The sequence below is a fragment of the Lytechinus pictus genome, chromosome 17 (assembly GCF_037042905.1).
Source record: "Lytechinus pictus isolate F3 Inbred chromosome 17, Lp3.0, whole genome shotgun sequence".
NCBI lineage: Eukaryota > Metazoa > Echinodermata > Echinoidea > Temnopleuroida > Toxopneustidae > Lytechinus > Lytechinus pictus.
Window position 1 is genome coordinate 4,000,856 of NC_087261.1, and position 15,684 is coordinate 4,016,539.

Genomic DNA, 15,684 nt, shown 5'->3' on the forward strand with positions numbered 1-15,684 from the left:
CAGTTTTTCTTTTATGCAAAAAGCCCCTGGATTCAGTTGTGTGGTGTGACAATCACAGAGCCGATATACGTCAGCTCAGGCAAAGTCGGAGCAAAAATGGTTTTGAATGGCTTGGCAGCCAATGATACAATCTTCCATTGAAATTAACCATTTCAAATGGTTGGCTATGTTAACTTTCATTTTGATTGGCCTATGAGTAATGAGGTCATAAAAGTTACACTTGATGACAAAATTTTATGTCAACAATGTTAATTCTGTATAGTACAAAATTGTGATGCCATCAATTTTCCAATTTTGCATTTCGGCATGTTTGACACCATATTTTGGTAGAGCATGATGAAATACCTCCACTATTGAAATATGGTGAGAATCGGTCAATTGGGGCCTGAGATATGACCTCATGAATACACAATTAGCCCCATTGAAGTCAATGTATTATTAGCCTGGTTCCTAACAGTTAGAACCTGGCCAATAATACATTGACTTCAGAGGGGTTAGTTACATATTCAGGTCATATCCCAGGCCCCTATTGACCGATTCGCATCACATTTTGGTAGTGGAGGTATTATGTTCTACCAAAATATGGTATAAAAAATGCTAAAATGCAAAAAATTATTATGTAACCTAATCACTTCAATAATCTATTGCCCATTTTCCCTCAATCTACATTAATGTCAACTATGATTTGAATACTGAAATACAAAGTAATAAAAGTAATTCAAATTCATTCACAACAAGAAATGTGTTCTGTTGGATTATAATTTGACAATTTATTTAATAGATATACATATACCATGTAAACATTGTAATAGAGACAAGGAAAAATCATAGACATAATAGCAGGATCATAAGATCACTTTGTCTTGTACGACTGGCCTTGTACGTTCACAAAAAAAAATACTCTACTTTGCTAAGCAATAAATAAGACATCCTACTATCTACACTTAAAGTTTAATATTTTATTTACTATGGCTGCATGGTTATTTCAAAGTCAATATGGCGCTATTTATGATATTCTAAGGGCAAGACCATTTTTATTTTTATAACATGTAGTCACTTTTTTATATCAATAAGTTTAGCCACTAGTTTGAATAATTGGTAGCCATAAAATTATAAGAGATCTTTATAGAAAAACACTCTACTAGACTGCATTCTTCTAATATAGCACTTATTTGTTCATTTAAAGGAATTTGTTATCAAATACATAATATGTAGATGCAACGGATTAGATGCACATTCTGTTTCATACAGCTACTTTGAATAATATGATGCATATTGTATATTTCATCTGCAATAAATAAAGGAAAGGTCAGGCATGCGCCTAAATTTACTTCTAAATTCCAAAATACAATGTTTTAAAAATCATCCAAAACAACCTTTGAAGGGGTGAAACAAACATTATACCAGGGTCAAGTTTGGCCAGTGATGCATTCGCATCGCCACTGAACCCATTCTATATTCAAAAGAATTCATAATGTGAAAAGACAGGACAGTATGATTTAGTTGTCATCAAAATTACAACTCTTCCTCATTTCTACGTTTCATGATGTAATGAAGAATTTGATTGTGTGTGTTCTATACAGTATATTATGTGACTTACCATGTGAACATGTGCAGGGTCCTTTAAATGAAGACCCTCTAACTTATATAACTGCAAAAGAGGAGGTAATCTTGCTCTCAAAAGGGGAAAGAGTAACATAGAGTATACTAAATTATCAAGAAAGAACATAAATATTGTATTGAAACAGGGGTCCAGCACATTTAACTTTCCAATTCTTTTCTTCTAAGTTAGAATGATTATGTTTAGGTTAATGTATTAAGGTATTACATTTACGGCATGATGTAGTGTTAATATTCCACTTAAAATAAATAAATCTTTTACACTAGAGCAAATTTCTTGGAACAGTATTACTGATGTGTAGATTCCGTAACATCCTTTAAAGATCACAAATTCAAAAGTTAACAACATGAATGACCATGTTTATAAGGCAAGAAAAGGGAGGCATACACCTTCTAAAAAGCACACATATGATACCTCAAGAGTCATTGCTCTTAATTAATATTTAAGACAACGAATAACAACAAAAATACTGTTTCACTACATTTTACCTGACAAATCTTTAACACAGTTAAGGCCACAGTAAAAGCAGAGTTCAACCCAACAATAGCTTTATTCAAATAAAGAGAAAAAACTATGCCATTTTCATCAGACTGGATGGAAAAAGGCATTTTAAAACTTTGTATAACTTCACACAAAATGTGATACAGTTTGTAAATGGAAATGCTGATGATTTCAAATACTATTCTTTTCATTATATGAAATTTCAGTATTTTAATTTTCATAGATTTGATTATAAAGAATCTCTCCATTTATCAAGTTTCAATATTGATGATTTTATACTGCTGTCCAACCGCGATCAACAAAATTTATTCACGATCATATTGAAATATCTAAATTTCGATACCATTCTTATATGTTTAAATTTTGAAGAAGTTTTCAGTCATAAGTTTGTTTGATTTGTTCTTTTTAAATTGAATCAACCTATTGTTGGAGTGGACTTGGCCTTCAGCAATATTTGAAGTAACTCAATACATTTAAGAACAGTTCATATGCCAACTACTCATGTTTTTGAAATTGACTTGATGGTTAACAATAAAAAAAAATTATTTGAAATGAATATCATCCAAAAGCAAACTTCATTAATGTATGCTTGCAAATTGAACTTGTACATCTTACTGAACTGCAACCCAAGGAGTGGATAAAGTGCGGATATCTCGCTAGGACAAGCCTGAATTAAATTACTAAGGACATACTATATTTCAATTCCAAAATAAACATTGTTGGGATGCCAAATGCTACCATCACATAATTTCCCATGAGAAACCTTAATTACTTCTAAATTACACAAAGTACATTATACATTGCCATGCCTATTCTACGCCTACATAACTTGTATAAAAATAGAGCACATTTTGTTTCACATAAAGCTGGTACAGAAGCAGCATACAATAATAATATATATGTAAATATATGATAGATACAAAAGCTGAATAACATCAATTAAACACTTAATCCTACACATGCTATGGAAGTTATAATCATAAATGCACAAATATAAACTTTGCTGCTGCAAAAAAATAATATTGCATATCCTTCTTTTTACATTATATATATCAAAATTAAATCTTGCATATTTTCTTCTATGCATAATTACAGTTTCTCATTTGCATAAATTTATGCAGATTCATGATCATATCAAGCATATTATCTTAAATCAATAAACATCATAACCATCATTTACCTGCATAATTGTTTTGTTCTATGAAAGTAATCGTGACCTAGTTATACAACACTTGGTGAAATTCATCATCTGTCATTTTAATTATTCAGCTCATACACACCTGATATATTCAATTTGCATTTGTTGAATACATTTTCTTATCTTCTACCTGTTTTCGCTTATTGGTCAGATCAAAGTATTTACAAGCAAAAAAAAGGAGAGAAAGAAAAAGAGCGAGTGAGAGAGAGCGCGAAGGAGGAGGAATTAGATATGAAAAGAAAAATCACTTGATCCAAACAAATAAATCATTCTTTGCTCATCTTGAACAAATCAATTATTCTTTGCTCATTTTGAACAAATCAATTTTTAAACTGCTCGAAGCTCTTCTGACAACTATTTTATTTTGTTCTTTACTAGTCAAGGGATCCACAAAATGATGAAAATAACTATTATCAGGAAGGCATTTCCAGGAATAACCACATGCCAAGTTGGATTGGATGACACACTGCATAATAGCTTTGTTCACATTAGGGTAATTTCGCTAGTAGTGACATTAATGGTAAAGGGCCCTGGCTAGAGCTCGGAGCTCCTTGCGCAACAATATCAATGCCTAAAAATGAACACTGTATGCATGGGACCGTACGGAAGCTGTACAGTGCTATCAACTTGTCGAGATGGCGAGAAACACTATCTTGCCAAGTTGACTTATAAAAAAACTATTATCATGATTGGTTAACCTCCATCATGTGACCTCATGCAACATGGTTAGATTTGATGCCATTGGTCTTTGGAGTGTGTTCATTCTGATTGGTCACTTTGATATCATGTGACCTCTCCTCCTCATCGAAGGTCATTCCAAGGTCACCATCCTCTTCTTGACCTTTGATAGCCAGATAGCGATGGACCACCGAGTCCCAGTCCACAATGTTCTCGATCCTGACTGGACCGTCATTTTGGTTCTGACGTAGATAGCCATCTGAGAGTTAAAGATATAAAGTAAAACAAAACCAAACATAGTTAACAAATGAAACGATAGCCTTCCAGATAGCACTGAATATACCACTAATATGAATTTGGCACAGCCTTGCACATTAGATTTCAGATTTTTAAGAAAAATTTGTATGTATTAAAAATTTCATTTTTCTGGTGGAGATTTCACAGTTTCCTTTTTTATCTATGAAATCTATTATTGTGAAAAATGCATATTCAACTAAGTTCATGAACAGTTACATATACCTTTTTTTTAATCGACATTGCTTTGAAGAGAATAAATTCTACAAAACGTTTTAAGAGATTGTTAAAGTTGCGGTTAGAATACATGTAAGTATTATCAATTCCTTTGCTTGATTGTCTAAAACTTTTATTTACCTTCGGGAGCAACTTGAGTATTCCTCCTGACAACATTCCGAAGCCAATGTGAGGAATGGCCAAACATGTCTACTGATTTGGAATCTGAGAGTGCATCTAGCTCCTCCTCTTCGTTGATCAGATCTCGGACTTGGGCTGAGCAGATTTTACCTGGAAAAAATAAATTTAAACACATTTTACAATCAGTATCAAGTCCATAGATGAGTTCCCAAACAATGCAATCTATCAGATATTAGAGTTGAAAATCTGATGATCGTTTCTGTGGTGGAGGCCTCTGGATTAAAATCACATTCTCCTTTGACTTGAAGGCCATAAGTGCTGACTTTCTGGAATAATCTTGTAAAAAAATATTGGTTAACTCTGTTATATCTGATCTATTATAAATCTGTCACATTGTATTGTACTACATTATCCCATATGTATTATGATCATGTGTTGTACATTTATCTTGATCATACAAACAATGCAGAGACTCCTGCAATCTCTAGATCTAAAGCCTCAAAACATATGGAATCATTAACTCAAGGACCTCAGCTGATACCAACTTTTTTTAGTATTCATCTATCGATTGAGTCGGCTTGGCATCTATTTTGGGGGGAATCATTGAGTTCTTTGAAAGTTGTAGTAGTATGCATATTTATTCTCAAATTATTTGGGGAAAATAGAAATTTTCTTAATGCCATATAAAAAGGACAGTTGTGACTGCCATGAAGATAAACACAGACTAACCTTTGTGTTTAAATGCTGCCTTGATATACCAGTAGAGCTTGGTGAAGAGGTTAAGCGGTGATGGTGTTGCTGAGGTCTTGTTCATCTTCCTGATGAGCTGAGCTCTACCATACTTCCACTCCTTGTCGGACTGTGCTTGGATACGCTGGTAGGTATCAGACATCATAGCAATGAGCAGATTGATCAGAACAATCAGAGTCACAATCAGGTATGTACCAAAAACGATCTTTATCAGAGTCAAGGTGAAGGTCGGGTGCCGAGTGATGGCCGGTAAGGCCTCAGGCTCGACTAGTCCGAAGAGCGAGAAGAAAAGAATGGCGAAGGTGTCTGCCGGGGTCTGGATGATATTGTCCGCAGCGGTGCTGTTTGTTGCTTTAGGGTAGACGGGTTGGTAGACAGCAGCAAGATGAAGCATGAATCCAACTAAGAAGATGAGAAGGATCACCATGAACCTGACAAGATCCTTGATAAGGTCTCTGATGATGATCGCCCAAGGACCAAACAGATGATGGAAGGACAAGAACTCAAGGATGTGGGCGAAGCAGAAGAGGACACACCAGGCAAAGAACTGGTTGCGGATGTAGACCAGCAGTCGCTTGGTGTTGTCGTCAAACGGTAAAGCCACCAGATGCAGCATGCAGGCAACGGAGGAAAATGCCAGGATGATGACACGTATCCAACCAAGCCCTTGTCTGTCTCCAGGGTTGGTGACCTCTGTGACCAACAACCCAGAGAGCCACAGGAGAAGAAGCCATTCATACCAGGTTGGTACGAGACTCGGGTTTTCAATGAAGCTCTCTATGAATGGTGTAATGACAGTCGTAAGGATGAGAAGGATGATAAGATAGATGTGAGAGACAAGGTATGTCATAAACTTAATGATGGGAAGCTTGTTGAAGCGGTGTTTCAGCGGGAGTGAGAAGAAGACCCAAATTGGAGGGAATATCACCAGGACAAAGAAGAGTAGAACTATCTTCCAGCTGGCCCAGTTGAGATTACCCACCCATACATCTGAGAGGTACTTCTGGACTGATGGGTGAGCAACGACATCCTTCTGCTGGCATTCCATGAGAACATCGAGGAATGGAATGTTCCTTTCATCTACAGCCCTGAGCAAGACACCAGGACTAGTGGTGCTTGATGTGATTGAAATAAGATCCACAGCCATTGTCTCACAAAATGAACAAGCCTCCAGAAGATCCCTGGCCCTCTCTTTCTCTTTCACAGATTGATGTCTAAAGTTCTTGGCAAGCTTGACCGCAGTGTCGATGGGAGCTGGTGATCGCAGAACAAACTCTCGGACAGAAGCATTGTTGTTGAATCTACCACATACCATCAAGTCGAACACAAACTGAAAAGATAAATAGAATGATAAAACTCAATCATCACAGAAAATTATGATTCTAAATATTAATCACTTCATGAATTAGAATAACCAATTTGTAAAAAGACAAAATCCAGACTATAAAAGTTGTATATCAATATGGGAATGATCAATCCATTTTCATTCATATTATCTCGTAATCAGTCAGTTCAGCATCTGTTATACAGAGTATAGGCCTACACATACCTGCCACTTGATTGGTATCAACCACAAATGCAAGCTTGAAAATAAGTAACGTTGCTATATATTTAAGAAACATTTTATGTAAATTGAATTACCTTTGAGAACAACCTTGACAGGCCTTCGGCCTCTGTCAATTCCCACATTATGATTTCGAACTGAATATGTTTCATTTTAACTTTTATTAAATTGTATGTATATCCGCATATGAATTTGGACTTGCCTCTTTAATCAGATGCAGAAATAAATTTGAATTGTTCATATGTTTTGTCAATCATTTGCTGGTTTATGCTACAGTCAAAACTGATGAATGTGACTACAGACTTACCATGGCTATTACATAATTACCAATGGGATATCATTGGTCAGTCTGGTGTGACTGTAGCATAATATGGTGGCAGCGGTGGGATGAAATATCACAAATCGTTAAATATGTATACTGGATTTCATATTTCTATTTCTACATTTTCATCTGCTTTTTAGACATTAAATTGCACATATGAAGCTTACTTCAGTCTAATAACAAAAAAAATTTGCCTGAGATGATTTATTCATCTAAATGAATAAATTCATTTAAATGCATTTAAATTAATCTAATATATTCATACATTGTTACACTTATATGTAATTTTATGCATTATGTACTGGATGTCCAATTCATCAAGAATCTGCTTTCAGGGGCACCCTAATCATTTAAATTCGATTTATAATGAGTTTTATTCATGTATGATTTGTATATACATGTATATTGATATTTAAATGATTTAATGAAATGAATCAAAATTTAATTGTAAAAAATATATATTGTACGATCTGCACAGGTATTGCTAGAACTGTCTTTTCTAAGCCTAAAATTGAGCCTGATATTGTCTGAGGACAAAGATTTCCTCTAACATACGTATCATAATACCTTAGAGAGAGAGAGAGAGAGAGAGGTGGTCTTTGGAGTGTACCACCTTATGTCTGCATTAACTGATGGAACCTGTGGCCTATATCAATGAACATTTTACCTAAAAACCCCAGTACAAACTGCAAAACTCAGGATTGAACATTTTTGCCATTGACTATGTTACAAGATACTGTGAGTTTTCTTCAGTTAGAAGTTTTACGCAACAATTTCCTATTAAAAGCCAATGTGAATTGATTTTTGTTATCGATGGAATAAGTCAATCTACCTTCTTATCATCCATGAGGTGCGTTGTATTGTGATCTTTCTTCATCAGGTAGCTTAGAACACCATGATGGTTGGAACTAGCAGAGAAACAAATAGGGACTTTCCCATCCTTGGTCTCAAATTTAGGGGAAGCTCCACTGTCAACCAGTAGGGTCACTACATCTTGGTATCCAGCCTTAGATGCAAAATGAAGAGCAGTCCATCCATTCTGCAAAATGAATTATATATTTTGAATGAAACTCAAATGTGGTTAAGGTATCGGTCTATAGCAATGCAATAAGATTGATGGTACTTTGCTCAAATATTAGTATCAAGAAATGCAATCGAAACACTGATGCTCTAAAATGTGAATGAGAAATACATTTGTATCATGATTAACAGATACTATACCAAAACATTAAATTTTAGTTAACTGTATAATATTCAGTGGACAAGTCTCTGGGCAATACGACCATGAGGTCCAAAATTGATTTTGTTCAAAGCAGATTATTTTACGGAAATGATAAATAATGTGTTGATATTGTGTGCAAACAACCAAAGTGATGTAAATGGAGATTAAGTCCCATAAGAAAAAGCCTAGTGATTGATTTATATGAGCCTGCCATCAATCATAAATTCAATCCTACAATCAATAACTAAAAATGATGTTACAAGACCCCTGTAGGAATTAACTCCTTAAAATTCTTAAAAATCCACCAAGTGGCACAGCACCGGTATCACATTTTGACAGACATATATGTACATACCAGTAAATCAAGAAAGAAAAAGCCTTGGTGATTTGGGTAATAGAAAATATCTAATTTCAGGAAGATACCTCAAGTGCTACTTCACATGAATACAAACCTTGTCACAAGTATTTATATCTGAGCCTTGACCAAGAAGAAGAGCTACCATATCATAGTGACCATTAGCGGCAGCTTGATGAAGACCAGTGCGCCCTCTCTTGTCCTTGACGTGTAGTTGTGTTGTTGACTTGCTGAGAAGTAGACCTACAACTGCAGTGTGACCATTCTGGGCAGCAAGATGAAGAGGTATGGTGCCCTTCAAAAAACCAAAAAGAAGAAAATTAAATTGATGAATTATTTCAAATGATTCTTAATAATCTGTTCCCAAAGTGAGGCAAGCTCTAGAATTCAATAATAGTCATAAAAAGAGACTCACAAAATAGTTGTTTTGGTCCAGTGCATTAGACTTCAGGGGGGCATTTCATGAAAGGAGTTGTCAGACGTTTTATCTGACATGTACTGTTTTGTATGACAGTTACCATAGTAACGTTGCTTCTCAGCCAATCAGAATCAAGGAAAGTTGTCAGGTCTGACAACCTGTCAGATGAAAATGTTGATGAAATGCTCCCGGATTTCGAACCACAAAGTGCCAGGTACAAATCCCTGCAGCAGCACTAATGTCATTTGGCAAAACATCTACCATTTCGTTTCCACATTAGACCCAGTTGAGGTATGTGGGTACCAACTAGGAATCGCTGTGCTGCCAGCTAGACTTAATGTCCTAAGTCCTTTGGAAGCGCATAGAGATGTTAGATTACAACATAATGAAGGCTGTACAAGAACAGAATATTGTTGTTATTATTTGCATTATGACATTGAGAGAACACTTACAGTGACACTCTACACAAAACAAAAAGAATAATTCCCTTATTTCTATATTTTCTTTACCCAATAGATATTGTCACACTTTAAAAGGATGAACACAAGAAAACTCCAGTCTTTGCAATTATATTGCATTCCTCGTTTGTTTTCAAGTCTTTTTGTTCAAATATCATCCTTAACATCATACAATTGTTTACTAAGTGCATTATTTTACCTACCAGTATGTATTCACCATGCACAGTCTTACACGACACAAACAAAGATCCATACCTGTATTGCTGCCGGGACGTCTGGCTGTACTCCTGTTGAGTTGAGTAACAAACGAACCAAACCTTCATGACCAGAATGAGAAGCTAGGTGAAGGGGTGTCAAACCATGCTGTGGAAAGAGTAAATCAAATTTAGGTGTTAACCCATTACCTGCCGGAACCGAGTGGTCCCTGTCCAAAGCCTATGAGAATCACAGGATTCAGGAGTCAAGAGGTTACCCTTATCAAGCATGAAGGTGAAGATACATGCTTTCAATGGAGTAGCAAGGTATGAGCTGAAACAGATGGCTCACTTATGCAGTACTTGTAGAGGCATTTGTCATAGCTTTGTTTGGTCACTGGATAGGGACTGTTGCATGAAGGTTACAATGGTAACTTGGCAAGCAAATGGTAGTTACCGTGGAATTAATGTTCGTCGCCTTATCAAAATCAAGGATTCCATGAACTTTACCACGGAATTTGAATGGAAAAGATACAATAAAGCACCTGGCAAAAGTCAGAGCAATGTCTCTTCTACAAGATCCTTCAAGCAGCTTTTCATTACAAATCATCACATACACCATAGACAAAACAATGAGGGATGCAGGTAAGCTGCTATGAAAAGACACATAGATCCTTACAGCAGGATTCCTGCTAATAGACGGGCACAAACATTCGCTAAGTTGTCTAACCATATCTGTTTTAATAATGCAGACCATTCTGGCCCCTGATCTTTCATTATTACAATTTTATACAAAAAATTAGCCCATGGTCCCATCGACAAGTGAAAGAAAGGGGTCCAAAACGTTACTTACGTCTTGAGCAAAGATTTCTTTGATACTGCAGTGTTCCGAGGCAGGTTCGCTTCGGATGGTAGCGGGAACTTTGAGAAGCATTTCACGTACAAAGTCAATCTGACCATGGTGAGCTGCGATGTGCAGAGCGGTAAGACCAATCTTAACACTAGGTGCCTTCCACGATACCTTGCCTTTCAAAGCTTCTAGGATTCCAACATGGCCGTTCCTTGCTGCGAGATGGATTACTGTCATACCATCCTTGAAGGTGGAAAATAAACAAACATGAAAATTAAAATATCAACATTTGAAAACATCATTTTTCATTTTCCAATTTTTCATTTTGAATTTTTGGGACAAATAAATAAACAAATATGAAATCACAAATGACTGAATATGAAGAATTTATTATCCTATCATCATTGCATTGACTACTTTAGGCTTATTACAAGATCATACAAGTTATTATCCTTCTGAGACAGCATCCATTGTCTTGAATACAGCTACATGATTTTTTTCCCTTGACTAAAAGCTTGTAGTACATTGATGTTATATTACATACTATGAGAAAAAGAAAATCCTCACACATAGCATGTGATATATACACTAGCTGTCCTTGATAAAACAAAATAGTTTCACTCATTTTTCAAACCTTTCAATCGATATTTAAATGTAATTTGGTAATAACATAGAGATGAATGTTTCTAAGGTGTATAAGATGAGTGTAAGATGAGTGCAAGGTAAGTGTAAGATGGGTGTAAGGTGAGTGTAAGATGAGCATAAGGTAAGTGTAAGGTAAGTGTAAGGTACGTGCAAGGTAAGTGTTAGGTGAGTGTAAGATTAGTGCAAGATGGGTGTAAGATGAGTGTAAGGTGAGTGTAAGATGAGTGTACGATGGGTGTAAGATAAGTGTAAAGTGAGTGTAAGATTAGTGCAAGATGAGAGTAAGATGAGTGTAAGATGGGTGTAAAATGAGTGTAAGGTGAGTGTAAGATTAGTGCAAGATGAGTGTCAGATGAGTGTAAGATGGGTGTAAGATGGTGTACGATGGGTGTAAGATGAGAGTAAGGTAAGTGTAATATGTGTGTCAGACGAGTGTAAGATAAGTGTAAGATGGGTTAAAGAGGATTGCAAGAAGACTTACAGCATTTTCTTCTGTTGGTGATGCTCCATGATCTAAGAGAACCCTTACGACCTCCTTATGACCTCCACCAGCTGCAAGGTGTAAGGCTGTAGAGTCATTTGTCTGGAAAAGAAGAAAAATACATAAAATTCATCCGTTTCACCAGACATTCGGATATGAGTATCACTGAGCACAAAGTACTGAAACAATTTGAATAAGCAGGAAATTCAACACCAATAATCTTTGCAAAGACATAAAATTAGAATGACAAACATCATATGACATAAAAGAAGCATCAACTATCCCTCCTTTCATTTTGATAAATCATAGTTTGCATAATATACTGTACAGCTTGGTCAATGATTAGACCATACTGTATAGGCACTTAGTAGGAAAATTGTCTTCTAATTATTTCCCAAACTGTACAAATGAGAACAAGATTCCCAATTGAATATTGATCAAAGCAAATTTCATATTTTATGGTCTTTCTGATCATAGCATGTTATACTACCGATCATCCATTATTGACATTCCTGTAATAAGATGAAAATGAATAATATACATATAGGTCTAGATACATACTTTATTCTTGGTAGCACACACCCCGCTCCTGTTGAACCTCAATAGTTCCTTGACGACAGCAACGCTCCCTTTGGAAGCTGCTATATGAGCACACGTATTACCCTCCTGAATATTGAAACAACAACAAAATGTGAGAAATTCTGTTGAATATTGCATCATTTATTCATAAGACTGTAACATGGACCAACAAGCAATACAATGAGGGGGGTTTTCTGGTCACTAGAACAGGACCAAGATATTGCACGATTGTATCACATACAGATTTGGTATAGGTTACAATTGGGTGAAAAAATTCATGTTGAATTTACTTGCAAAGTATCAAAATATTCAGCCTTAACTTTGAATTAATGAATAATATTAACAAATTAAATTATAAAACAATATGTACCAAAGCATGCATAGATCACAGTGAATTGCTAATCCATTTTTAACAAAATTTCAACTACCCAGCTATAAGACAAATGTAACATTCTTTCTGAACAGTCCCACTTTAAATAAACTAAATAAGTACAGAAGAGATGACTGAATGAAAAGAAGCAATGTGCCTTTAGATTGAGTGTACAGACTTAAGGATGAAAATAATGTTAGAATGTAAAAATATGAAATAAGTATATGTTACAGCGGTAGATCCAGGGTCTTAAATAGAGGGGGCTAGAAGGAGAAAATTTAAGAATTTGAAAATAGAAGGAATGGAGATGACAATTTTCTTAGATTTAAGGGGGCGATGTCCCTGCCCCAGTCTGGATCCACTACTGGATTCCAACAACAGGTGGGTGTTTCATAAAGTTGTTTGTAAGTGAATTTACAAACGACTGGGGTTCCTCTCTTAGAAGCAAAATCAATACCAATGAAAATTTGCAGTATATCAATTACCACAAGAAAGGATCACCAGTTGTTTGTAAAGTCATTCGTAACTTACGAACAGCTTTATGAAACACCCACCAGGTATGTCACACCATATATACTTACAGAATTAGCCATAGAGACAAGTTCTGACTTATGTTTAAGGAAAAGTTTAACAATATCAGCGTGATCATTCTCTGCTGCTAGATGGAGAGGTGTTTGTCCATGCTGTCAAAGAAAGGAAAATGGTCAATATTAGACGCAAGGAAATCTATTTTCAAACATGATTTTAATGATACTTTTAGGAGAAAAAGAAGAGTTATTTTAATTTGCAAGTATATAAGGAATCCAATAACATTCAATCGAATCGAACAGTCATTTTATATAGTGCCTTTTCCTTTCAGTAACAAAGTGCTGCACACACTACTCCATGTTTGGGCCACTACTAGCTAAAACAATTGATCCAACACCTCAGAATGATCAGCTTGGTCCATGCTATTCATTATCCTCTTTAGCAATATAGATGGGATCATGATCAACAGATCTATAATCTATGGAACCTACTTCCCTGGTGTTCCTTTTGGTGTTTTCGTTGGCTTTTTTTTAAAAATAAGTATTGACAAATTTCAAGGTCATGGTCATTACATTTATAACACGCTACATAGGAATATATTGCTTGCATCATGCATGTCCACCAAAGTTTACAAAAGGAAAATAATTCCATTCGATAGAATGTAACCATCAAAGATAAATATTTATATTGAAATCAAATTTTTCTGTCATGTAAGTATAATGCTAACCAAGCAAGGGAGATAAAAAAAATAATCCACTAAGTCACAAGGATTGAAGATGAATACTTAATGGAAAGATGATGGGTAAATGAATTCCATGCAAAATGAAGAAATGGAAGACCATGGATGATGATGCAATGGAGGAAATGTATACATGGATAAACACATGACAAACAAAATATGAATAAATTATTTATTTATTCAAGTCTAAAATTGGGATTGCATGCTGGTAATGGTTGTTACTCTCAATTACGTTGAACAAATTGGCAAAGGGGCTTGTGGGGGATAAGCATTTCTTTTTCAGTGATCACGATTAATATCACTATCTGCAAACAAGATAGCCTCAAAGTTGCAGTTCCTTGTTTTAGCAAACTTCTTTTCATAAGGCCATATACTAGATTTAATATTGGATTCTGTGGAATAATGGATTTCTTCAACTAAAATATTCAAAAAAATGTCATGATTAGAAGACTGTCATTACATGATAATTATATTAATATTGTTTTTCTTAGAGATTACCCTGTACAGATGTAAATAATAATAATAATAATAATAGTTGGATTTATAAAGCGCTTTTTGCCAGAGGATACAAAGCGCTGCTATTATTACCCCGGCTTTAGCTCGAGCTACCATCACCGGCGTAAATGTGTATAATGATCAATTATCCACTTGTTATCCTTCAGTAATTGAATGGGATTCCAATACATGCAAATACCAAATAATTCTCATTACTAATAAATGATCATTCAGCATTACTGTTTGGACTCTTCCTGTGGTATAAAACCAAATGCAAATGCATGTATTTATCTACCTTGTTTACAAAAACTTTAATATACTCTGTAAACTGCCATTCACTCATAAAAATGAATACAGATTGCAAGATGAAATATACCATAACACACAAAAAAAACATATGATTGAAAAAGGAATGATTGAAACATCAACATACATGTACATTACATATACACTAACACTCTATATATATCTCAAACTTACAATGTCGTCTATTTTGATCTGGTATTTTCGAGATGAAAACATAGCAAGACAAATTACTAGTTAGTGCATGTCAGTAGCTGGAATGGAATGAGCTCCTGGTAGATAGCAGTATTTATACATTGCATATAGATTATTTCATATCTATGAAACTATTTAAATGTTATGGCTATACTTTATTAGCATGCACTAAGATAAAAATAATAGATGCAGATTAGATACATTTCTAACTTATGAATCACTATCTACTTTTGAATTGCTATTTTCATTTTTCCATTGCCATAGAACATTCCTTCTGTAGGTCTATTTAAAATTTATTCACTAATACAATCTGTGAATAGAATTTTACAAACAATCCCTTTCCACGCTGGTGTTTCATTTCTCTATCTACTTTATACAAATTTATTTTTTAGGACAACAGGCTTAAGTTAGCAGGAGAGTTACATTGTAATAATGAAATGGTAAAATGTGATCTTATTCATGCATGCAGGAGGCATAGTTTGTAAAAAGAAGAAGCATGACTAAACTACTCTAAATTACCACATTTTAAACTATGAGTCTTTAGTCAAAGTTTCTCTATATATGAGA

The 15,684-nt window shown here is 35.0% G+C and overlaps 1 protein-coding gene across 2 annotated transcripts in view; it reads right to left on the reverse strand.

Moving 5' to 3' along the window:
• Positions 1-755: 755 nt before the first annotated feature.
• The window catches only part of LOC129279933 (serine/threonine-protein phosphatase 6 regulatory ankyrin repeat subunit A-like), a 47,938-nt gene continuing 33,009 nt past the window's right edge, over positions 756-15,684 (reverse strand). Inside the window, exons 16-26 of one of the 2 annotated variants that reach the window (XM_054915994.2) lie at positions 15,100-15,117; positions 13,439-13,540; positions 12,470-12,574; positions 11,909-12,010; positions 10,786-11,025; positions 9,994-10,101; positions 8,960-9,157; positions 8,118-8,324; positions 5,379-6,729; positions 4,650-4,799; positions 756-4,257 (exon numbers count right to left, since the gene is read on the reverse strand). In XM_054915994.2, coding sequence (XP_054771969.2) covers positions 4,034-4,257; positions 4,650-4,799; positions 5,379-6,729; positions 8,118-8,324; positions 8,960-9,157; positions 9,994-10,101; positions 10,786-11,025; positions 11,909-12,010; positions 12,470-12,574; positions 13,439-13,540; positions 15,100-15,117 — 2,805 coding nt within the window. In that variant the 3' untranslated portion in view covers positions 756-4,033. The remainder of the gene's footprint in view (positions 4,258-4,649; positions 4,800-5,378; positions 6,730-8,117; positions 8,325-8,959; positions 9,158-9,993; positions 10,102-10,785; positions 11,026-11,908; positions 12,011-12,469; positions 12,575-13,438; positions 13,541-15,099; positions 15,118-15,684) is intronic. The other variant, XM_064112010.1, reaches the window with a different exon arrangement.